Source organism: Hyla sarda, chromosome 7, assembly GCF_029499605.1.
Source record: "Hyla sarda isolate aHylSar1 chromosome 7, aHylSar1.hap1, whole genome shotgun sequence".
NCBI lineage: Eukaryota > Metazoa > Chordata > Amphibia > Anura > Hylidae > Hyla > Hyla sarda.
The window spans coordinates 57,884,027-57,909,483 of record NC_079195.1 but is presented as its reverse complement, the minus strand read 5'-3'; the positions used below and the strand labels follow the sequence as shown (position 1 = coordinate 57,909,483).

The window sequence follows — 25,457 nt, the reverse complement described above, 5'->3', positions numbered from 1 at the left end:
ATGAGGTCGGGATATGAGGTCGGGATAAGAGGTCGGGATATGAGGTCAGGATATTAGGTCGGGGATATGAGGAAACGGAAATGAGGACGGGATATGAGGACAGGGATATGATGAAAGGAATATGAGGAAAGTGATACGAGGATGGGATATGAGGTTGGGATATGAGGTTGGGATATGAGGTTGGGATATGAGGTTGGGATAGGAGGTTGGGATAGGAGGTCAGGATAGGAGGTCAGGATAGGAGGTCAGGATAGGAGGTCGGGATAGGAGGTCGGGATATGAGGACGGGATATGAGGACAGGATATGAGGACAGGGATGTGAAGAAAGGAATATGAGGAAAGGGATACGAGGATGGGATATGAGGTTGGGATATGAGCTCCTCTCCAACAAGGATTAGGTAGGAAAAACTAGGTACTCAGCTAGCAATAAATAAAAATGTACTGAAAATGAACTGACAAAAATCAGACATTGCTTTGAATTAGGGTTCAACAGAATTATTTTGAAACCCAAAATAATGAAACTGTTCAGGAAAAAAATTATGATGGTCCCTGAGGCAGTCACTGAAATGAAGGGATTAAAGTAACTCTCAGTGAACCTTTTGCACTTTTCTACAATTGTCTTGCCAAAAAGCTCCAATGTAGTTTTATTTTTCCAGAGGACATCCTGCCAGAAGCTTTGTGGCTTTTCAATATGCATTATGGCAAATTTCAGTCTCTCTTTTTATGATTTGCTTTCAACAGTGGTGTCTTCTTTGGACATCTTCCATTAAAGGGGTACTCTGCCCCTAGACATCTTATCCCCTATCCAAAGGATAGGGGATAAGATGTCTGACCATGTGGGTCCTGCCACTGGGGACCCCCGGGATCTCTTCTGCAGCACCTCCTGTCATCTGGTGCACAAACTTCGCTGTGTGCCTGATGACTGGCAATGCAGGGGCTGGAGGCCCGTGACATCACAGCCCCACCCCTTGTGACATCATGCCCTGCCCCCTCAATGCAAGTCTATGAGAGGGGGCATGGCAGGCATTACCTACTCTCCCATAGACTTGCATTGAGGTTACCAGGCCATGACGTCACGAGCCTCCGGCCCCTGCATCGAAGTTTGCTCCATGCACCAGATTACAAGGGGTGCTGCAGGAGAGATTGCGGGGGTCCCCAGCAGCGGTACCCCTGAGATCAGACATCTTATCCCCTATCCTTTGTATAGGGGATAAGATGTCTAGGGGGGAAGTACCCCTTTAAATCCACTTTGGCTTAAACAGGGATGAACGGTTTGATATGACACTGATGTACCGCTAATGCCTGAAAGTCGTTCGAGGCTCTTTATTTACCATTCATATTATCCATATCTTCCATATGTCATCAATTTTCTTTTTGTGTCCACATTTTGGCTACAGTCTAGTGGACCGTAAACTTATGAATAACATGTGTACCGGTAGTCACAGGAACCTCAAGCTGCTTGGAGATGGTCTTATAGCCTCAACCTTTCACATGCTTGTCTATAATGTTCTTTCTAATCTCCTGAGACATATCTCTTCTTGTCTTTCTGTTCATGTTCAATGTGGTACAAATCATGATACCAGACAATACAGTAACTTTCCACCTTATCTATAGACTGATTAATTACAAGTTTGGAGACTCCTGTGGCGCTAATTGTGTCACAGGAGTTTAGTTTATTCTCTTCCCGACCCATATCCTACATTTACGTCATGAGTTAGGTGAAGGGAATATGGCATGGGCCCGTGAGTAGGTTCCATGTCAAAACCGGATATTGGTAGCTGACATCTGATGGTAATGATGAAAATCACTTACCTCTGCTACTTGAGCTTCCATGAATCTGCCATTGTTAAAGGCTGCCTTAAGCAGCCCTTAGCAGTCAGGTGCTGGTTACATGGATCAATGTAGTGCAATAGTATTACATTGATCTATGTGAGCCATTTACTGATGGCATATGATAAGTAAAAAAAAAAAAATGTTCTTTCAAAATATTAAAAACAGGGTTTACACAATACAATCCTACCTGGTTGTTTAAATGTACACCAAAATGTGGTGTATAAGAAACTTAGAAACCTAATGTATAGCAATAAAAACATGTTCTCCTAGATAATCTGTGGCTCCACTGTTGAATTGCAAAATTACCTTTATCACCAGGTTGTTTCATTTTGATTCCACTACGGGCGCCCAATGTAGACGGAATACACTTAACTGGTTTCTTGATGTGAGTGTTAGTAAAAATCCTCAAACCAGTATACTATAAAAGACAAACAGAAGAGGCTTGTAATACTACTGTTGGTAACAGTAAGGGTAGGGTATTCGATCTGTTGTGTATTTTACGCTGCGGATCCGACGGTGACCTGACTCATAAAGTGCCTCCAGCAGTTGCCGAACCCATTATGGTAAGTAGAGAAAACTAGACTTTTTAAAATCTTGGTCAAATTAAAAATGGCCAAATAATAATCTTTGACAGTGTACAAATAACATTGCTATACAGTGCCTAATAACAGTGCTGTATGTTAGCTCTATAACAGTACTTTATAACACTAAGAATATTTTACATTGGCATCAGACAAAGATCTGCTCTCTTAGGCTAAGTTCCCACTTTTTTTTCTGGCAGTTTTTGGAAAACTGGCACTGCAGTGGATCCATAAGGGAGGAGAAATATAAGTCCTTCCTTTATATGTCTTAATCCTTTGTAATATACTTTTGGCTTTGGCTCAAAAACTGCAGTGGCAGTTTTCCAAAAACGTAGCCTCAGTGTTAGAGATAACAGCAGGTTGGATGAAAGGGGTTTTCACAGATAGTAGACAGTGAGAGAAGCCTGGAGGGCAGCTCAGACAGGCTGGAAAGAGATGGGAGAGAAGACTCAACATAGTCTGAGGGGGAGAGACAATTAGGCTGTGTACAAATATGGATATACTTTAGAGCTCATACTGCACACTGTAGAGGCTGTACTATTTTTAATAAAGACCTATGGAGATATTGTTTTGCAAAGTAGAAATCATCAATAAAAATTGCTTTTCAAAGATGTCCATAGCCTTTAAACAAATATTACTTTGATGTCCCAATGAAAATCCTGTGGAGCCTGTAGTTGGATGAATCGGGGCCTTGTTTTATGTGTCTTTTTATCTATTTGCACCATTATCTGCTATCTTCATGTGCTGTCTGACATACGCTTTGGTTTAGCTGTGAGCAGGTGGTTAACTAATCCACCTAGGTGGGGAAACCTTCTAGAAGGAGAACATAAAGCTTGCTGTAAAGAAAAAAGAAGTTTAGTCTGTCAAGAGCCTCTCTGGTGAGGGGTTGTTAGGCAGCCTCTCAGACAGGCCTGCAAGTTTGCCTCTCCAATGGGGGGGCCTGGGATATGTGGGGAGAGTTATTAGCACATCTTATTACTAACTTGTTTGTTGTGGCAATATGTAGTGAAAAATTAACCCTTTCGCTGTTTTCCAGTAGCTAGTGTAACTGTGATCTCTGCAAGGAAGCTGTTTAAGGGTTAAATAACTATAAATGGGGTATTGTTACAAATCTGAAAATCTGATATTTTGTTAGACATATATTACAGTATCTTACCATAAATATCATATCCACATCCAAAATATGAAAAACTTGCTCTATTTCAGCTATGGTATTCTCTGGGCATTGGGGTCTTTCCCGTAGCTCTTGTCCCCCGATTCCTAGGAAACTCATATGTAGAGATTGCAACATTTCTTTCTGCAAGCAAGACCACAATGGCAATTGGTTTGTGTAATTTTATAATTTTCCACCTTAAGTATTACATTACATGTTGATATCTATACAATATATATGTACATACATTGTTGACAGTGGGTCTGTCTTCCACCAGGCACAAGAAGTTTATGCTTAGGGTGGCCATGCGGTGTGCAATGTGATGGCTACAAATTGCTGATCTTTTAAGACAAGTAGTTTAAATGGCAGAATTTCTGCATGCGGAATTCCGCACAGATTCCGCATGTGGATTCCACCTCAAGTTAAAGCCTAATAGACTTCTATGGGATTCCGCACTCCCATTTACACTTCTAGGTAGTTTCTGGCTTGTGCGGAATTGGTGCGGAATCCACATGCTGAAATTCTGAAGTGTGAATCGGAGAGCAAAATCCCATTGAAGTCTATTAGGCTTTAATTTGATGCAAAATCGGCATGCGGAATCCGTGTGGAATTCCGCATGCAGAAATTATGCCACGTGAATAGACCCTTAGGCTCATACACAGTTGTGTAAAGACATGTGAAGAGTTCTAGGCCAGGGAGATGTTAGAATTACAACCTCCCCTCCTACCCAGCAGAGTAAGGAACCAGTGAAGTCTGAGTTTGCATTTCAAAGGTTTAAGATAATTTAGATAGTTTGTTCTGAGGAAATGACCTAGACCTAGTCCTATTCTAATGGAAGCATTTAAAGTAATATAGAAAAGGAGAAGCTCTTTGTACTACAGCCTTCATGAGAGGGACATCCTACATGTACTAACCTAACTGACTAAGTCCTACAGGAACACATGAGAACTGAGTTCCTGCGCTTTTTTTTATCACAGCAGGAACACATTCCCATTAGCAGGAGTCCTGCAGGACCAGCCCTTGAGTGGAGATCTTGGAAAAGTTCCCAAACTTTTTTTCCCAGGACTTGACCCCTGCCTAAGACCTTTTTGTGTCTCTGACTGCGCCTAGAGACTTGTAGCTGCCTAAACTACTAGATTAAGGGACCTGCATGCCTCAGAGCGAACTGCAGCACAATTGTGAGTAAAGTTACTTTCTGGGACATCACTGGGAGCCAAGCAGTGACAATAGCTTCTTCACAGAGGGAAGAAGACTAAGTAGAGAGACTATGATGCGCACCACACGTAGCAGCCAGACATCTCCACACTAGCTAACATCTAACAGGTAACACTTGTGCGATAGTCTGCAAGACTATTGCTAAGAAGAGACTTTGCCTCCATATTGGATGAAGTTATTTCAAATTAAAGACCTGTTTGCATTCTGTATTTCACCACCAAGGCCACCCCAACTCCCACCAAGCTTATCACACTGCCATGTAAGGTATGCCCCGGGGGAACCCATCATCATCAACCACCATTTGTAAAGATCCCCTTTGGCTGTACGACCATAAACTCCTTGTGCCTTGTGACCACTTTATTACAGGTATGTGAAACTAACTGGTCTCAGCCAAGACACAGGAGCTTTCCTGTCTGTCGTTGCAGCTTACACTTTCCCTAGTGTTGCAGTCTATACATGTGTATGATACTATGGAAATTACCTTTTTTCTGCTAATTGTTCAAGAATTTTTTTATTAGTACAAGTGTGCTTAGGAATAATAGTATTGTTGGTCTAATTTAGGGGTAGGGAATATTTTCTCTACCGAGGGCCATTTGGAAATTTATGTGATCATTCATGGGCTGTAAAAAAAAATTAAAATTAGCTGCTATATTTGGTCAAACATTTCATTACCTCATCTCTAATGTGATGGCTGAAACCGCTTCTCTTTGGTGAGGCATGTGATGTTAGCTATGATAACAGGTGTAGCTTGTAGCTTCTGGGCCCCAAAAGTTGTTCATTCTGGGGGTTGCTTCCCTCTTAAAGATGTGTACCTCCCTCCTCTTGTATGAAGCTTGTTCTCTGTATTTAGTAACCCCCCCCCATATGTATCTTTTCCCCTGTATGTAGAACCCCTGAAGGTAGTTGGCCCTGTGTAGGTAGAAACCCCCTACAGGTTGTTTGTCCCCTGTATCTAGTTTGAAACTTGAAAGTAGAACCCTCTGTAGGTAGTTTGCCCTGTATGAAGGACCCTCTTTAGTTAGCTTTCCGTGTAGGTAGGACCCTCTATAGTTAATTTGCCCATGTAGTTAGGGCCCACTGCAGTCTGCTTGCCCCTGTAGATAAGACCTATTTAGCTTGCCTGCTTATTTAGATAGGACTCCCTGTAGTTAGTTTGTCCCTCTATGTAGGACTTCCCTGAAGATGTTAAGAAAAAAACCACATACTCCCCTCAGCTCTCCTGCAGTCCCCATCGTCTTCTGCTTCTAGCCTGAGAGCGTATCTACCTTTGGGGAATGCACGATGGTCCCATATACAGGTCAGTGTTCATCCTAGGACACCTTTGGCTGGTATATGCCATAGGTGTCCTAACAACTGATCGCCATCTTCCCCACCAGATTGCAGTGGAACCTCGGAGGGTTCTTACAACACTCTGGTTTGGAAAACCTGGTGGGCCAGATAAAATGAAGCAGCGGACTGTGGGCTGCAGGTTCCCCGCCACCTATGGTTTTAAAAATATTTTTGCTGAAACTTCATGTAAACACTAATATACAAGTGAAGTAATACTTACATATTGTGATCGTAGTGAGCTTTTTTCAGGAATTTGAAGTAAATGTCCTTTGTCCACAGAACGTATAGAGCACAAAGATCCAGCAATTGCTGAGACTTCCAAATTTACACTTGCCCCAGGAAGGACCTGTTCTTCTGAGAATTTAAGTTTTACCTGTACAGTAAATGATGAGAAGTTATAAATTAGGAACCTAGAAATATAAACGTTTCTTGGCAGAAAAAGACCACCTGTTATTGCCCTTATATTATTTCTTTTTTTTTTATCTTCGGATAGATATATGTTGTCCCAGGCAGGTGTGGATTTACCAACCACATAACAGACCCCATTGACGTTAATAGAATCCATCAATATTTTCCAATTATCACTTGTTAGGTCTCCATTGTAAGAAAAAAAAAAGACAAAGTCTGTAAATGTAAGTGTAAATAAAAGCTGTTCATTCTTTATGCAGTTTGAACTGTTCTCTGCTGGGTCCCGCTGCTAGCAAACAGCAGTGGTGATGTCACTAAGCTCCGCCCATGCTCCAAGTCTGGCCCGGAGCTATAGATTCCGAAGAGGATTGCTGGAGAACGACAGCACGGAACGGGACAAGGTGAGTACCACTGTCACCAGTGTTACCTGCACTACCTGTCTGAAGTTCCTCTAATTGCACATTAATCTGGACTCTCCACAAGGCAAAAAGCCTTTTATCTCTTAATCTGACTGCTGACCCATTGCAGAGTTTAAGTCGGAAAATATGGTAGTGCTTGATTATCTGAAGAAATTGACTGTAATGGTTAAAGTGTGCCTTTTGTAGCTGATTAAAGTAGCATACTTAAAGGGGTCCTTCAGTGGAAAACTAACAGGTGCCAGAAAGTTAAACAGATTTGTAAATTACTTCTATGTATAAATATTAATCCTTCCAGTACTTATCAGCTGCTGTATGCTCCATAGTAATTTTTTTTCTTTCTGAATATATTTTCTGTCTGACCACAGTGCTCTCTGCTGACACCTCTGTCCATGTCAGGAGCTGACCAGAGCAGGAGCAAATCCCCATAGCAAACCTATCCTGCTCTGGACAGTTCCTGACATGAACAGAGGTGTAAGCAGAGAGCACTGTGGTCAGACAGAAAGGAAATTCAAAAAGAAAAGAATGTCTTGTGGTGCATACAGCAGCTGATAAGTACTGGAAGGATTACGATTTTTTAATAGAAGTAATTTACAAATCTGTATAACTTTCTGACACCATTTGATTAAAAAAAAAAAATGTTTTCCACTGGAGTATCACTTTAACCCCTTAAGGACCAAGCCCATTTTGACCTTAAAGGGGTACTCCACCCCTAGACATCTTATCCCCTATCCAAAGGATAGGGGATAAGATTTCAGATCGCGGCGCCGCTGTATTGATAACGGCATCTGAGGGGTGGTGTTCGCACAATGTCGGCCATTACTGCCGGGTCGCTGGCTGCTATCAGCAGCCAGACCTGCCACGCATGACCCGAGCATCGCTCCGATGCTCACGGTCATGTACAGGACGTAAATGTAAGTCCTGGTGCGCAAAGTACTGCCACATCAGGACGTACATTTAGGTCCTTGGTCATTAAGAGTGTTAAAGGGGTACTCCAGAGAAAATAAAAATTCTAATCAACTGGTATCAGAACGTTATATGGATTTGGAAGTTACTTCTGTTTAAAAAACAAAACAAAAATTCAATCCTTCCAGTTCTTCAGCTGCTGTATGCCCTGGGGGAAGTCATGTAATCTTTCCAGTCCGACCCAGCGCTCTCTGCTCCCATCTCTAAACACAAACTGTCTAGAGCAGGAGAGTTTGGCTACAGGAAATTGCTACTACTCTGGACAGTTCCTGACTCAGACAGAGATGGCATCAGGGAGCTCTGTGTCTGACTAGAAGGCTTGAAGTTATAAAAATCTGTATAACTTTTGACATTAGTTGATTTGAAAGCAGTTTTTTGGAAAAACATAGCAGCTTCCTCCCAAAAACAGCGCCACATCTGTCCTCAGGTTTTATCTGGTATTACAATTTATGTGGTATTCACTTCAACAGAACTGAGCTGCAATGCCGTACACAAACTGGGGAGAGAAGTGGCACTGTTTCTGGCTGAAAGCAGTTATGTTTTTCTAGTCCTAGATAACCCCTTACAATATTTTTTAAATAAGTAATTTTATAGATAACATTCATTTTCTGTTATAAGAACTAGTATAGTTTTAAAATGTAGTATATGATTTATTCTTTTATTGTATGTTGTGAGGCTGACTTTATATAGAATATTTTGCTGTAAAAATATATTTTAAAGTAGACTTATTGACTTCTTATGGATTATTTAGACCATTATAAGTACTGTGGGGGAATTTATCAAGGGATTTGCACAGGGTTTTTGTGTACACTTGTTGCAAAAATGTTGCATTTGTGACTTTTTGTGCGACTTTTTGTGGTATGCCAGCCTGCATGATTTTTCACTGAACAGATGTTTTACCCAAGATCTGGTTTTTACTTTGCAGTGGTCAGAGATGAACTACGTGCAACTTTTCTACAAAAAGATTTGTCGCACTTCAAGCACACAATAAATCTATCAAACCTGGTTTACAAAATTGGCTTTCAAAAAGTAGCACAAAAGTTGTTAAGGTGAAAAAAGTCACACAAAGTTGCAGAAAATTGGGCCATACAAAGTGGTGTTCTGAATCTGAAGTGAAATTTCACAAAAATGTGTACTAGCCCTATATTGATCACATTTCCCTCACCATTTGATACATTCGGTGCATGTACACTCCAACAACACCATCAAAACCTGTGTATAAAATCAGTGCACCTACACGGACTTTGATAAATCTCCCCCTTTATTTATGAACTCCAAGGAAGTATGTAAACCTTTCCTAAACTTTTGTCAGTACAGGAAGTACAGCTGAGATGATTTTTTGTCAGTGTCTACTGTACACAAGGGGTTAATTCTGTGTATTGTTTTTTTCACATTGGAATGCACTCATAGAATTTTGAGGCATCTGAAGACAGACACAAGGAACATTCTCACTATGCACAAATTATGTTATAAAGTCTTCTGCTTTGGTGGAACTTTTAGTGTTTTATCTTTTTAAGGCAGGCGCCGGAGGCATACCTGGGTTGTATGGTAGTTTACTGAAGTTTACTCAACGACAGAGGTGGCAGCAGTGCTCTCTGCTGCCACCTCTGTCCATGTCAGAAAATGTCCAGAGTACAAGCAAATCCCCATAGAAAATCTATCCTGCTCTGGACAGTTCCTAAGAGGGACAGAGGTGGCAGCAGAGAGCGCTGTGGTCAGACTGAAAAGAATGATACAACTTTCTGTAGAGCATAGAGCAACTGATAAGTACTGGAAGGATACATTTTTTCAAATAAAAGTAATTTACAAATCTGTATACATTTCTGGCACCAGTTGATTTGAATTTTTTTTCCCACTAGAGTACCCCTTTAAGGACTATGAAGATCCACCAGTATTCTCATTGGGGGACATGTATCAAAATTTTTACCCCTGTGTTGTGTGTATTTATTTGCACAAATTTTTGCGCAAGCCATTTTTTTACGCATTTTTTTTAGCACGTTTTGGAAGAGCATGTCCTCCAGATGTGACCGATTCAGGGTACCTTGAGTGACATCTATAGTACGCACAGATTTATTAACTGCGTACTTTTCCTTTACACCCAAAATGTTTCCGCAAGTAGCTTTTTTTTAACGCAAATATAAGCCATCTTGGACTGCACGTAGCAAGATGCTCTAAATCAGGGATTCTATTTTTCAAAGAGTGGATTGAGGAGATTACTATATTTGCCCGCAATTTATGAAACTCATTGTGCTTGATTGATAAATTTTGCGCTTCTGCACATAATTTAGAATTCGACATAAGGGGTAAACTTCTTCTACCATACACAAATAATGATACATGTCCCCCATTGTTCAGAGATAGTTTCCCAGGCATGAGCAGTATAAAGTACATTTTTTTAGACTGTTCGAGAGTATATTAGAGTTCGAAAAGGCTTGGAGAGATGTCATACTTCTATGGGCTCATGTAGGCCATTGTGATGGACTCATGTGGGCCTATTTTAATGTAAAACCACTATTGGGTCAGGGTCTTTGAAAATAGCCAACAAAGTAACCCCCCCCCTCCCCCCATTGTTTACAGGATCATTGCTTTATCGTTAAATGTATTTTGTTCTTTATAATATTTCTCATTAATTTCTTTGTCTTATTGCGTATCTTGTTGCACTTGTTGGTTTGTATTTAGTTTGATCACTTAACTAAACTATATGTATTCATTTAGCTGTTGTGTGATGACATATTTATTCACACATCATAGAATCCACCATAACACAGTCTAACTTTCAATAATGCAGATTTAATGAGAGTAGAATGGAAGTTAGAAATCCACATGAATCTTATCCATACCTTTTCTTTAATACATAATGGCATCTCTTCGTATGGTGCTATGCTTGCAATAGTTTCTCCATTTGGCAGTACAGAGAAAACCAGCAGAAGTAGCCAAGGGAAGACCTTTTCATCTACATGAAAACTTACAGGAAATGAACCATGAACAGCTGGAAACAAAAAAGGAAATAACATCAGGCATAATGTTAACACATATTACAGAATACATATCTGATCCTTTATGCCTGCAAATATAGAGACTTTTTTAGTAAGATTGAGGGTTAGACTGCATTCACATCTTGTTTTTACATTACGGGTGTTGGATCCAGCTGGGGGAGGGGCAAACCGGGCTCTCCCATACCCCAGACGGACCAGCGCTGAACTCCATTCACTCCGGTCGGCTCATTAAAGTGAATGGAGTTCAGCGCTGGTCCGGCTGGGGTACGGGAGAGCCCGGTTTGCCCCTCCCCCAGACGGATCTGGCACCTGTAGTGTAAAAAAGAGATGTGAATGCAGCCTAAGACAGGCCTACTAGAATACTTGTGGATCCCTCAGTTTGCTCAAGCTCTAATTAAATAACAATGTGGGAGATTTATCAAAACCTGCCCAGAGGAAAAGTTGCTGAGTAGCCCATAGCAACCAATCAGATTTGTTCTTTCATTTTCAACAAGGCCTCTGCAAAATGAAAGAAGCGATCTGATTGGTTGCTATGGGCAACTCAGCAACTTTTCCTCTGGACAGGTTTTGATAAATCTCCCCATTATCCTAACTGAAGTGGAGTTTGAAGCCAGTTATTACTAGGGATGAGCGAATCGAATCTGATGAATCCAAATTAGTTACAAATTTCCGGAAAAATTTGATTAGCAACGAATAAAAATTTAACAATGAATACAAATATCACAGCGGTTCGGTCACGCAAATTTCTTCATTAAACTCCATTTAATGCGGCCCAGGCTCCAGGGCATCTAAAATGGTGGATCCACATGTAAGGGCATGGGGCAAGGAATCCTGTGAAGGCAGGAACAAGGGTCGGCGGGATGACCCTGAATCATATGCAGCATGCAGCCTATCAGCAGCCAGCCACCCCTATGATGTCGCAGCCCTCGGCAGCCATCTTGCAGCCAGTCACTTAAGCCTTTTATTGCAGAGAGAGGGAGAGGAACATACAGCAGTGTGTGTTGCACAGAAAAGGATTTTTACAGCAGCGATTCACCTACTAGTCACATCAGCGTTCTATTGCAGAGAGAAAGGGACAGAGAGCAGTGTGTGTTGCACAGAAAAGCATTTTTACAGCAGCGATTCCCCTCCCAGTCACATCAGCCTTCTATTGCAGAGAGGGAGAGAGAGCAGTGTGTTGCACAGCAAAGCTTCTTTACAGCAGTGATTCACCTCAATCCAAAATCCAGCCTAGAAGCACTGAAAGGGAAGGGAGTGAGATTGAGAGAGAGTGCAATTTTGGGTGTAGTACACAGCGACTGTGTGCTGCAGCACTGATGTGTACAACAACTGAAAAGCTAATAGTAGCCAGCCAGTTAGGGTGAACAGAGCGTTAAAAGCATACTGTCCTCTATTAAGTGTAACCTGTACGTACATCTAAGTGGTGTACCATTTTGTTCCTGTTAAAGTCTTAAGGGCCTTGATACTGTGAACGGCCAGGCAAATGTACACACCTGCTGGTTTTGTAGACAAATACTGTTTTAAGAAAAGTGGAGCTTATTGTACTCCCCTCATATATGCACTAAGTATGTCAGGCAGAGAAGTGCCAGGATGTGCACAGAGGAGTTGCAGAAGCCTAAATTCAGGCAGAGGTCGCAGCAGACTAGGGGCGAGTGGTAGCGGGAGTCACAGCAAGAGGTCTGAGCTCCCGGTATCAGCTCTTGGTCGTGTTTCAACTAGCAAACCATCTGCCATCATCAATTGGTTAACACGGTCATCCACTTCATCACAAGTGATTCCTCAGAAGCAACCCTCAGTTGTCATGGCCCGGGAGCAGACCCTATCTTCCCATTGCCTCTGTCCTATGCTGTTCCCTCCCCTACAGAAATATATTATGCTGTGGGTTCAGCTCTACTATTTAGTGAGGGTGATCTACTAGAGGACAGTCAGCAGCTACTGCCCAGTCCAAAAGCGGAGGAGACATTCTCCTCTTCCTCTGCAAAGCAGGAAAGTAGTGATGACGAGAGTCGCATGGGAGGTGGTGTTGTGAGCATTCAGGCTCCTGAAGCTTGCGGAAACTGAGGAGGACATCAGTGACGTGCAGACAAAACTTGATAATGGTGAAGCCGATCGCATTTGGGAGCCAGGTGCAGAAGGGGCTTCATCATCATCAGGAGAAGAGGGTTGCAGGTTGCCCGTGAGGCAGCAGCTGAGCCAGCAAGGTGGTAGCATGGTTGACAGTCAGCATGGTGGCAGAAGTGGAAAGTCTGGAGCCAAACGTGCCCGGAGTAGACCACCTGCTTTGTGGCAGTCTACCTTCCAGGGAAGTAGTGGAACAGGGCTTCCTGGAAACTACGGCAGTAGCAGTCAATCAGTGCAGACTGTTGGCGGGAAAATCAGCTACTCGGCGGTGTGGCAGTTTTTCATCAAGCATCCAATGTTTGCACCACGGCCCTACATTAACATATGCAGCGTTACCATAAATCGGCCTGGGAAAACCGTTGCTCCGATGTGGTGGTCCAGCCTGCTGCATCACCCAGTGGCATGCGGCTCCCTGTTTCAGCCAGCCAAAGCTCCACCACCTCAGCCAAAGGGAGCTATGTGTCATACCCCTCTTCTATCGCTCCAAATGCTCCTCCTTCGAGTCATTCCGCGAGCAATCCATCGGGGAAGCCATGTCCAAGAGACAACAGTATGCGCCCACTCATCCAACGGCACAGAAACTAAATGTACTCTGGTCCAAGTTGCTGGTGCTGCAGTCCCTCCCTTTTCAAGTGGTGGACTCTGCACCTTTCAGAGAACTGATGGCCTGTGCCGAGCCGAGGTGGAGAGTTCCAAGCCGCCATTTCTTTGCGAGGAAGGCAGTACCAACCCTGCACAATTTTGTGGAACAGCAAGTGGGCCAGTCCTTGAGTCTGTTGGTGCTGTAATTATGGTCAGGGACAATACATGCCCTTTCCGGCCCACTGGGTAAATGTGGTTCCTGCAACGCCACAACAGCAACTTGGAAAGGTCACGCCGCTTCCGCCTCCACGCTCTCAGGTCGTTGGTCCTGTGACAATCTGCAACTCTGCCTCCTCATCCTCCACCATGTTCTCAGGCTCCACTGCACGGACAAGTCTCAGTGCCCCTCCAGCATACCATGTGTGCAGGGCACTGCGGTGTCACCCTGTTCTTCACATGGTTTGCCTTGGAAAACAGAGTCACGCAGGAGAGGAACTGATAAAAGTCATTCCTCAAGAAATCGAATCATGGCTTACTCCATGAAAACTGGAAATGGGAACCATGGTGACTGACAATGGAAAGAACATCTTGTCTGCGCTGCGACAAGGAAGCCTGAGACATGCGCCCTGCATGGCACACATATTCAACCTGGTTGTCAAGCGGTTCCTGAAGTGTTCCCCCCATTTGCAAGACATCCTAACAATGGGAAGGAAACTTTGCATGCACTTCAGCCACTCCTACACCGCAAAGCATACCCTCCTTAAGCTGCAGCGTCAGAAAGGTATCCCCCAACATAGTCTGATTTGCAATGTTTCCACACGTTGGAATTCCACCCTCCATATGTTGGACAAACTATACGAACAAAGAAAAGCCATCATCGATTTCTTGATGATTCAAGCGGATAGGGGGACTCCCCTGTGTAACTTCAATGTGAACCAGTGGCAGATCATCTGTGACACCTGCCATTTGCTGAGACCCTTTGAGGAAGCCAAATTATTAGTCAGTCACAAGGATTATGGAATGAACAAGGTCATTCCACTGCTTCATCTACTGGCCAGGGCAATGGAGACGTGGCACCTACATCTCATGGCCACATTAGCCCTGTGGGGGATGAACTGGAGGAGGAAGGGGAGGGGCACAGTGGAGCACAGTTTAGGTTTCGCGAGATGGGCGGTTATTCTAGTCATCTTATAGGAGACGAGGAGCATGAACAGCTAGAGGAGCTAAAGGGTTATGAGGAAGGCGAGACAGGGGACCCAGAAACACCGTGGCAGTATGCAGTGCAGATGGAGGCAGGGAGTCCCTCCGAGTCACTTGCAAAATGGCACGATGCATGCTCACTAGCTTATGTAGTAACCGCCAAATTGTTACCATTTGGCAGCGGGATGACTTTTGGCTCTCCACCTTATTGAACCCTCACCAGCGGGACAAAATGGGGGCCTTTTTTACACCCACTGAGAGGGAGGACAAACTGACCTACTAAAGAGACATCTTGTGTAGTCAGTTGGCCGATGCCTATCTGCGCCATCATTCATCCTCTCGCGGGTCTGACTCAGGGGGCCCTCTGCGCTCACCTTCCACTGCCATGGCTGTGGGGTGGGGTGGCAAGAGCAGTACCAACTCTATCAGCAGCAGCCTGAGTCTAAAGTCGCTGATGAGTAGTTTTCTTCACCTGCATAGTGAAGCAACTCATCAGCAGCAGGTAGTCCTGGAGCAGGACCCTAACCAGCAGGTGATGGCAAACCTTGACATGACCATGCCAACACACCTTGATGATCCGCTGGACTTCTAGGCAGCCAAATTTGATTTGTGGCCGCAACTAGCAGAGTTTGTTCTGGGAAAAGCTGTCCTGCTCAGCCAGTAGTGTGCCATCAGAGTGGGTGTTTAGTGCAGTGGGGGCCATAGTCACCCCAAGGAGAACTTGTCTGTCCACGATAAGAGTGGAGTGGACGTTTGTGAAGATGAAGGCATGGATCAGCCAGGATTTCCCCCCACCAATGCCTGATGCATTAGAGTAGATTGACCATGGTGCCACACCAACACTTCACAAATATGGATAGTGCAAAAAATGTTTAAGGTGCTTCCCCCCAGTTAAGGACATTCCTCACAATCAGACCACAAGTAAGTATTGAGGATATACATTAGCTAAAACTTAACTTTTCTTAGGATAAAATATATACATACTGAATTTTTTTTAAATCAAACAAAAGGAAAGGTGAGCAAAAAACACCATGTGCCACCTACACCACCAAGTATTGATGAGATGCAAAGACCTCTAAGAGGTGGAAGGGAACATCATATGGTCCATTGTAACCTGTGGGGGTAAAAACTTCCCCTGTAAGGCCCTACTCTCGCTTTATTAATTTCCTTCTTGGCAAGTGTTACTCACCCTAAAAAGGGTGGCCCCACACAGGAACCTCTCCCTATTTCCCCCTACAAACACTGCCATTTTTCAGGGTTTTTGGTGAAAATAGAAAGTTTCCTGTGTGGGGCTGCCCTTTTTCGGGTGAGAAACACGTGTCAAGAAGGGAATTAATAGGGAGAGAGTAGGGCCTTACAGGGGAAGTTTTTACCCTTACCTGCTACAATGGACAAATACGTTGTCCCCTTCCACCTTTTCGAGGAAAGTGTTACTCGTCTTAAAAAGGGCAGCCCCACACAGGAACCAATCCCTATTTCCACCTAAAAACCCTGGGAAATGGCAGTGGAAATAGGGAGAGGTTCCAGAGTCGGGCCACCCTTTTTAGGGTGAGTAACACTTGCTAAGAAGAAAATTAATTATGCGAGAGTGGGGCCTTACAGGGGAAGTTTTTACAATGGGTCATACTTTGTTCCCTTCCACCTTTTAGAGGTCTTTGCATCACATCAATACTTGGTGGTGTAGGTGGCACATGGTGCTTTTTGAACACCTTTCCTTTTTTTGGGGGGGGGGGGATAAAACATTTTTTGGGTCCATATATTTTATCCTAAGCATATTATTCAAACTTAAGTTTTATGTCATGCATATTCTCAATACTTACTTATGCACAGTAACACTTTTACAAGAGAGACAGTTTTCTTCTGCCTACCTGCCTCAGCTACTATTCTGATCCTGCCACCCGCCTGATGCCAAACATCTGATGCCAAGTTCTCTTTTTTTCACCCACCTTCGTCACCGGGGACTGGTGTTGCCACCCACCTCGCCACTCTGTCACCTGGTCACTTTCAGGACTCCTGATGCTGCTGCCACCTCCAGGCTGTCTCATTCTGCCACCATATGTTCTCCACGTGCTGATGCCACCTCCAGGCTGTCTCCTTCTGCCACCATATGTTCTCTTCATGCTGCCACCATCTCCATGCTGTGTCATTCAGTCACTATATTGTCTTCTCATGCTGCCACCACGCTGTGTCATTCAGCCACTATATGGTCTCCTCATGCTGCCACCAATTCCAGGCTGTGTCATTCAGCCACTATATGGTCTCCTCATGCTGCCACCATCTCCATGCTGTGTCATTCAGCCACTATATGGTCTCCTCATGCTGCCACCAATTCCAGGCTGTGTCATTCAGCCACTATATGGTGTCCTCATGCTGCCGCCACCTCCATGCTGTTTCATTCAGCCACTATATGTTCTCCTCATGCTGCCACAAACCCCAGGCTGTGTCATTAAGCACTTTATGCTGCTGCCAACTCCAGGCTGTGTACTTCAGCCACTTTGTGGTCTCCTCATGCTTTCGCCAACTCAAGGCTGTGTCATTCAGCCGCTATATGTTCTCCTCAAGCTGCCGCCACCTCCACGCTGTGTCATTCATCCACTATGTGGTCTCCTCCTGCTGCCACCATCTCCATGCTGTGTCATTCAGCCACTATATTGTCTTCTCATGCTGCCACCACTCTGTGTCATTTAGTCACTATATGGTCTCCTCATGCTGCCACAAACTCCAGGCTGTGTCATTCAGCCACTATATGGTCTCCTCATGCTGCTGCCACCTCCACACTGTGTCATTCAGCCACTATATGGTCTTCTCATTCTGCCGCCACCTCCAAGCTGTGTCATTCAGCAACTATATGGTCTCCTCATGCTGCCACAAACTTCAGGCTGTGTCATTCAGCCACTATATGGTCTCCTCATGCTGCTGCCACCTCCACACTGTGTCATTCAGCCACTATATGGTCTTCTCATGCTGCCGCCACCTCCACGCTGTGTCATTCAGGCACTATATGGTCTCCTCATGCTTCCGCCACCTCCACGCTGTGTCATTCGGCCACTAAATGTTCTCATGCTTCAAACTCCAGGCTGTATCATTCAGCCACTATATGCTGCCACCAACTCCAGGCTGTGTCATTCAACCACTATGTGGTCTCCTCATGCTGCCGCAGCCTCCACGCTGGGTCATTCAGCCACTATATGGTCTCCTCATGCTGCCGCCACCTCCAGGCTCTGTCATTGTGCTGTTCTGCGACAGTGATTCTAATAGCGACGCCTCTGATCTCCATGTCATACTGAAAAATAGTGTTGCTCACGAATATGCGCAATACGAATTTTATTTGCAAATATCTCATATTCGCGAATTCGCGAATATAGCACTATATATTCGTAAATACGAATATTGTTTATTTTTTCTTTGTTTTAGTTTTTTTTCACAGTACACATCACAGTGATCATCCCTCTCTGCTTCCAGCATGTGTGGTGTAAAGAAGGCTCTAATACTACTGTGTGAGACTGGCGTGCGAATTTTCGCATATGCAAAAATTTGCATATGCGCATTTCCGCTTATGCTAATTTTGTATATGCAAATTTTCACATATGCTAATTTTCGCATACGCAAATTTTCGCAGATGCGAAAATAAAACGTGAATATTAGGAATATGCGAATTTAGCGAATATATGACGAATATTCGTCCATATATTCGCAAAATATCGCAAATTCAAATATGGCCTATGCCGCTCAACACCACTGAAAAACAGTATTATTTCACTAACCCAGCACACACCCTATGTGTGCTACAGCAAAGCAAAGTGTTCTACACCCCTATTGAGGCTCTCTGTAGGTCAGAATTAGCCATTTTTAATAGCGATTCGCCGCAAATAAATTCGGACCGAAACTAATTTTTAGGGAAAATTTCGCGAATCAGCCTAATCGAATTTTTCAAAAATTCGCTCATCTCTAGTTATTACTAATGGTGTATATTTCTTATAGTGCTAGACCTTGTTGATTATACTTTATTCAGTGACCATGCGATAACTAGCCCTAGAACAGGAACTCTTCTTTGGAGAAGTATAAGGGTATGTTCAAACTACGGAATTTCCATGCGGAATTTAATGGAAGAATTCTGCCGGAAGTTCTGCCATAATTTACAGTACTTTAATTTCAATGGGATTCTGCAGTCCCATTCAGACAGCAGAATTTCTGCCACGGGCATTCCGCAGCGGAAGTTCTGGTTTCTGCATTCCACAGAAATATTAGTTCCGACTTATATTTTGCAGAATTTCGGGGCGGTATCCTATTGAATTTATTAGGGGTGAAATTTCATCAGAATTCTGTGAACACAGACATTCCACCGCAATTCTGGTGGAATTTCATTATTCATTCACTGTGTGAATGTACCCTCAGTCCTCCTTATATTACTTGTTCCTTTTAACCCCTTATGGACCAGGCCATTTTACACCTTAGGACCAGAGCGTTTTTTGAACATCTGTCACTTTAAGCATTAATAACTCTAAGACGCTTTTACCTATCATTCTGATTCCGAGATTGTTTTTTCGTGACATATTCTACTTTATGTTATTGGTAAAATTTTGTCGATACTTGCATCATTTCTTGGTGAAAAATTCCAAAATTTTATGAAAAAATTGAAAATTTTGCATTTTTCTAACTTTAAAGCTCTCTGCTTGTAAGGAAAATGGATATTCCAAATATTTTTTTTATTCACATATACAATATGTCCACTTTATGTTTGCATCATAAAATTTTCGAGTTTTTACTTTTGGAAGACACCAGAGGGCTTCAAAGTTCAGCAGCAATTTTCCAATTTTTCACAAAATTTCCAAAATCACAATTTTTCAGGGACCAGTTAAGGTTTGAAGTGGATTTGAAGGGTCTTCATCTTAGAAATACCCCATAAATGACCCCATTATAAAAACTGCACCCCCCAAAGTATTCAAAATGACATTCAGTCAGCGTTTTAACCCTTTAGGTGTTTCACAGGAATAGCAGCAAAGTGAAGGAGAAAATTCACAATCTTCATTTTTTACACTCGCACGTTCTTGTAGACCCAATTTTTGAATTTTTACAAGGGGCAAAAGGAGAAAATGTATACTTATATTTGTAGCCCAAATTCTCTTGAGTAAGCACATACCTCATATGTCTATGTAAATTGTTCGGCGGGCGCAGTAGAGGGCTCAGAAGCGAAGGAACGACGAGGGGATTTTGGAGAGTACATTTTTGTGAAATGGTTTTTGGGGGGCATGTTGCATTTAGGAAGCCCCTATGGTGCCAGAACAGGAAAAAATACCCACATGGCATACCATTTTGGAAACTAAACCCCTTGAGGAACGTAACAAGGAATAAAGTGAACCTTAATACCCCACAGGTGTTTCACGACTTTTGCATATGTAAAAAATTTTTAGAAAAATGTCACTAAAATGTGTGTTTCCCCCCAAATTTCACATTTATGCAAGGGTTAATAGCAGAAAATACCCCCCAAAATTTGTAACCCCATCTCTTCTGAGTATGGAGGTACCCCATAAGTTGACCTGAAGTGCACTACGGGCGAACTACAATGCTCAGAAGAGAAGGAGTCATATTTGGCTTTTTGAGAGCAAATTTTGCTCGGGGGCATGTCGCATTTAGGAAGCCCCTATGGTGCCAGGACAGCAAAAAATACCCACATGGCATACCATTTTGGAAACTAGACCCCTTGAGGAACGTAACAAGGAATAAAGTGAGCCTTAATACCCCACATGGGTTTCACGACTTTTGCATACGTAAAAAAAAAAAAAAAAAAATTTCACAAAAATGTGTGTTTCCCTCCCAAATTTCACATTTTTGCAAGGGTTAATAGCAGAAAATACCCCCCAAAATTTGTGACCACATCTCTTCTGAGTATGGAGGTACCCCATAAGTTGACCTGAAGCGCACTAAGGGCGAACTACAATGCTCAGAAGAGAAGGAGTCATATTTGGCTTTTTGAGAGTAAATTTTGCTCGGGGGGCATGTCGCATTTAGGAAGCCCCTATGGTGCCAGGACAGCAAAATAACTCCCACATGGCATACCATTTTGGAAACTAGACCCCTTGAGGAACGTAACAAGGGGTACAGTGAGAATTTACCCCCCACTGGTGTCTGTCAGATCTTTGGAACAGTGGGCTGTACAAAATGTTTAATGTGCACAGCCCACTGTTCCAAAGATGTGTCAGACACCAGTGGGGTGTAAATTCTCACTGGACCCCTCATTACATTCCGTGAGGGGTGTAGTTTCCGAAATGGGGTCACATGTGGGGTTTTGTTTTTTTTGCGTTTGTCAAAACCGCTGTAACAATCAGCCAGCCCTGTGCAAATCACCTCAAATGTACATGGCGCACTCTCCCTTCTGGGCCTTGTTGTGCGCCCCCAGAGCACTTTGCGCCCACATATGGGGTATCTCTGTAGTCGGGAAAAATTGCATTACAAATTCCGGGGGGCGTTTTTCACTTTTACCTCTTGTCAAAATGAAAAGTATGGGGCAACACCAACATGTTAGTGTAAAAAAATATTTTCTTTTACACTAACATGCTGGTGTAGACCCCAACTTCACCTTTTCATAAGGGGTGAAAGGAGAAAAAGCCCCCCAAAATTTGTTAGGCAATTTCTCCCGAGTGCGGCGATACCCCATATGTGACCCTAAACTGTTGCCTTGAAATACAACAGGGCTCCAAAGTGAGAGCGCCATGCGCATTTGAGGCCTGAATTAGGGATTTGCATAGGGGTGGACATAGGGGTATTCTACGCCTTTGATTCCCAAACAGGGTGCCTCCAGCTGTTGCAAAACTCCCAGCATGCCTGGACAGTCAACGGCTGTCCGGCAATACTGGGAGTTGTTGTTTTGCAACAGCTGGAGGTTCCATTTTGGAAACAGTGGCGTACCAGACCCTTTCATTTTTATTGGGGAGGGGAGGGGGGCTGTGTAGGGGTATGTGTATATGTAGTGTTTTTTACTTTTTATTTTATTTTGTGTTAGTGTAGTGTAATGTTTTTAGGGTACAGTCACACGGGCGGGGGGTTACAGCGAGTTTTAGCTGCCGCGCAAAATTTGCTGCATCGCAAACTTGCAGCCTGATACTCACTGTAAGCCCCCTGCCCATGTGAATGTACCCTGTACATTCACAGGGGGGGGGGGGGGGGGCTCCAGCTGTTGCAAAACCACAACTCCCAGCATGCACAGTCAATCAGTGCATGCTGGTAGTTCTAGTTTTGCAACAGCTGGAGGCACACGGGTTGGGAAACACTGAGTTAGGAAACAGACAATGTTTCCCAACCAGTGTGCCTCCAGATGTTGCAAAACCACAACTCCCAAACATTCTCAGGCATGCTGGTAGTAGTAGTTCGGCAACATCTTTAGAGCCAGATTTTGCCGAACTACAACTCCCAGCATGCTTGGAGTTGTAGTTTTGCAACATCTGGAGGACTACAGTTTGCAGACCACTAATACAGTGGTTCCCAATCTGTGCCCTTCCAGATGTTGCAAAACTACAACTCCCAGTATGCCAAAAACTGTCCAGGCATGCTGGGAGTTGTAGTTCTGCAACATCTGAAGGGCCAGATGTTACAGAACTACAGCTCCCAGCATGCCTGGACAGTAAGGACATGCTGAGGATGTGTAGTTTTGCAACATCTGGAAGGGCACAGTGGTCTCCAAACTGTGGACCTCCAGATGTTGCAAAACTAAAACTCCCAGCATGCCCAGACGCCAAGGGCTGTCTGGGCATGCTGGGAGTTTTAGTATACAGGGTCCCATTACAGCAATGCATGTCGCTTTACGGCGACGTGCATTGCTGCAAAGGGCCCGACCGCGGCTGAAGATCTACTCACCTGTCGCCGCCGTCGTCTGGATCCGGGTCTTCAGCGACGAGGTAAGTACCGGGGTCGGTCCCCAGCACTCCCCCGTCCCCCGCCGCGTCCTCCGGTCTTCCTCCCGTCCTCTCCGGACTTCAAGGGGCCGGGCGGGATGTGGGAGGAAGTAACCCCCCCCCCCCCCTGCGATTGGTTGGTTAGTTAACCGACGGATCGCAGGGAATAGGAGGAGGTGGCAGACTTGCCACCTCGCTCCTAGGCTCCAGCATGGTCCTGGCTGTCTGTGACAGCCGGGATCCTGCAAAATGAACGGGCGGTCGGGTCCCAGAGACCCGATCAGCCCGGTATCGCAGCAGATCGCAAGGGCAATTTCCCTTGCGATTTGCGGCGATCGCCGACATGGGGGGCCTACATGGCCCCCCTCGGCGTTTGCCCTGGATGCCTGCTGAAGGATTTCAGCAGGCACCCGGTTCCGATCTCTGCCCGGCGAGGGGCAGAGACCGGAAAAGGCCATGACGTTGTGGAACGTCATTGGTCCTTAAAGCCCAGGGTGCCATGACGTTCCACAACGTCATTGGTCCTTAAGAGGTTAAATCAACTCCTGTCTTGTGCACAAAAACTGCATCAAAAACCACCACAATGACTTTATGTGGGATTCTAGTCTCTGGGTATGGTCGCTTACATTTACAGTCAAAATTATTCCCCTGCCCCACCATTGTAAATTAGATTTATTTAAAAAATGTACAAACACCATAATATAACAAATGGTTTGGTGGTAGAAAAGCAATGCATTTATAGTAGATTCCCCTATGGAAAGTTTTGCAGTATGTGTATATTTATAGATTTTTGTAAAAATGTTATTTACATAATCAGCACTAAAAATCTACAATGGAAAATCAGCCCCAAAAATCTGGTGACTCTTTGCAACCTGTATTATAGCTGAGTGTCCTGGTTCTTCACCCAAACTCATAAATTTACAATGTAAAGCCCTAGAATGCTGTGACTTCTGTTTAGTAATCCCAGGGCTGAGCGACAACATTCAGCCATAATAACATCTCCTAAATGCACCAGTTATATGGTTATGTAACACTGTTCTAAGTGTCTATTTTTTGTCTATTTACTTACTTGGGTTATTTGATTGGTCTTTAATGTCTATTTTATGTTCCTTGTACAATAGGATTCCATCTGAGTTCCGTAGCTAGAAAAAACAAGGAGAGCAGCTGATTTATTTGTTTTATATTATATTACAAACCAAAAACAATGAAAACATTCACTGATTATGAATAAACAAGTTTCAACTAGGGTTAAAATTGTTTATTGTTAGCAAATGTAGCATCCAGTGTCTGTGTAATACAACATTTATATAGCTTACATTCCTTGGCTCCGCACATATGTTTCTAGCATTCTTCTCTGTGGCTGCATTTATTGTGACCACACTACTGTATAGTGTCACTCACTGACCACACTGCTGTATAGTGTCACTCACTGACCACACTGCTGTATAGTGTCACTCACTGACCACACTGCTGTATAGTGTCACTCACTGACCACACTACTGTATAGTGTCACTCACTGACCACACTGCTGTATAGTGTCACTCACTGACCACACTGGTGTATAGTGTCACTCACTGACCACACTACTGTATAGTGGCACTCACTGACCACACTGCTGTATAGTGTCACTCACTGACCACACTGCTGTATAGTGTCACTCACTGACCACACTGCTGTATAGTGTCACTCACTGACCACACTGCTGTATAGTGTCACTCACTGACCACACTGCTGTATAGTGTCACTCACTGACCACACTGCTGTATAGTGTCACTCACTGACCACACTGCTGTATAGTGTCACTCACTGACCACACTGCTGTATAGTGGCACTCACTGACCACACTGCTGTATAGTGTCACTCACTGACCACACTGCTGTATAGTGTCACTCACTGACCACACTACTGTATAGTGTCACTCACTGACCACAGTACTGTATAGTGTCACTCACTGACCACACTGCTGTATAGTGTCACTCACTGACCACACTGCTGTATAGTGTCACTCACTGACCACACTGCTGTATAGTGTCACTCACTGACCACACTGCTGTATAGTGTCCCTCACTGACCACACTGCTGTATAGTGTCACTCACTGACCACACTGCTGTATAGTGTCACTCACTGACCACATTACTGTATAGTGTCACTCACTGACCACACTGCTGTATAGTGTCACTCACTGACCACACTGCTGTATAGTGTCACTCACTGACCACACTGCTGTATAGTGTCACTCACTGACCACACTGCTATATAGTGTCACTCACTGACCACACTGCTGTATAGTGGCACTCACTGACCACACTGCTGTATAGTGTCACTCACTGACCACACTACTGTATAGTGTCACTCACTGACCACACTGGTGTATAGTGTCACTCACTGACCACACTGCTGTATAGTGTCACTCACTGACCACACTGCTGTATAGTGTCACTCACTGACCACACTGCGTTATAGTGTCACTCACTGACCACACTAATGTATAGTGTCATTTACTGACCACACTAATGTATAGTGTCACTCACTGACCACACTACTGTATAGTGGCACTCACTGACCACACTGCTGTATAGTGTCACTCACTGACCACACTGCTGTATAGTGTCACTCACTGACCACACTGCTGTATAGTGTCACTCACTGACCACACTGCTGTATAGTGTCACTCACTGACCACACTGCTGTATAGTGTCCCTCACTGACCACACTGCTGTATAGTGTCCCTCACTGATCACACTGCTGTATAGTGTCACTCACTGAC

The 25,457-nt window shown here is 44.0% G+C and overlaps 1 protein-coding gene across 4 annotated transcripts in view; it reads right to left on the bottom strand.

Annotated features, from left to right (window-relative positions):
* The window catches only part of LOC130281677 (alpha-2-macroglobulin-like), a 203,437-nt gene that overhangs the window by 101,992 nt on the left and 75,988 nt on the right, over positions 1-25,457 (bottom strand). For all 4 annotated transcript variants that reach the window (XM_056529147.1, XM_056529146.1, XM_056529149.1 and 1 more), the window contains 5 exons: positions 23,759-23,831; positions 10,742-10,890; positions 6,332-6,484; positions 3,571-3,711; positions 2,140-2,251 (listed from right to left, as the gene is read on the bottom strand). In XM_056529147.1, the coding sequence (XP_056385122.1) occupies positions 2,140-2,251; positions 3,571-3,711; positions 6,332-6,484; positions 10,742-10,890; positions 23,759-23,831 (628 nt within the window). The remainder of the gene's footprint in view (positions 1-2,139; positions 2,252-3,570; positions 3,712-6,331; positions 6,485-10,741; positions 10,891-23,758; positions 23,832-25,457) is intronic.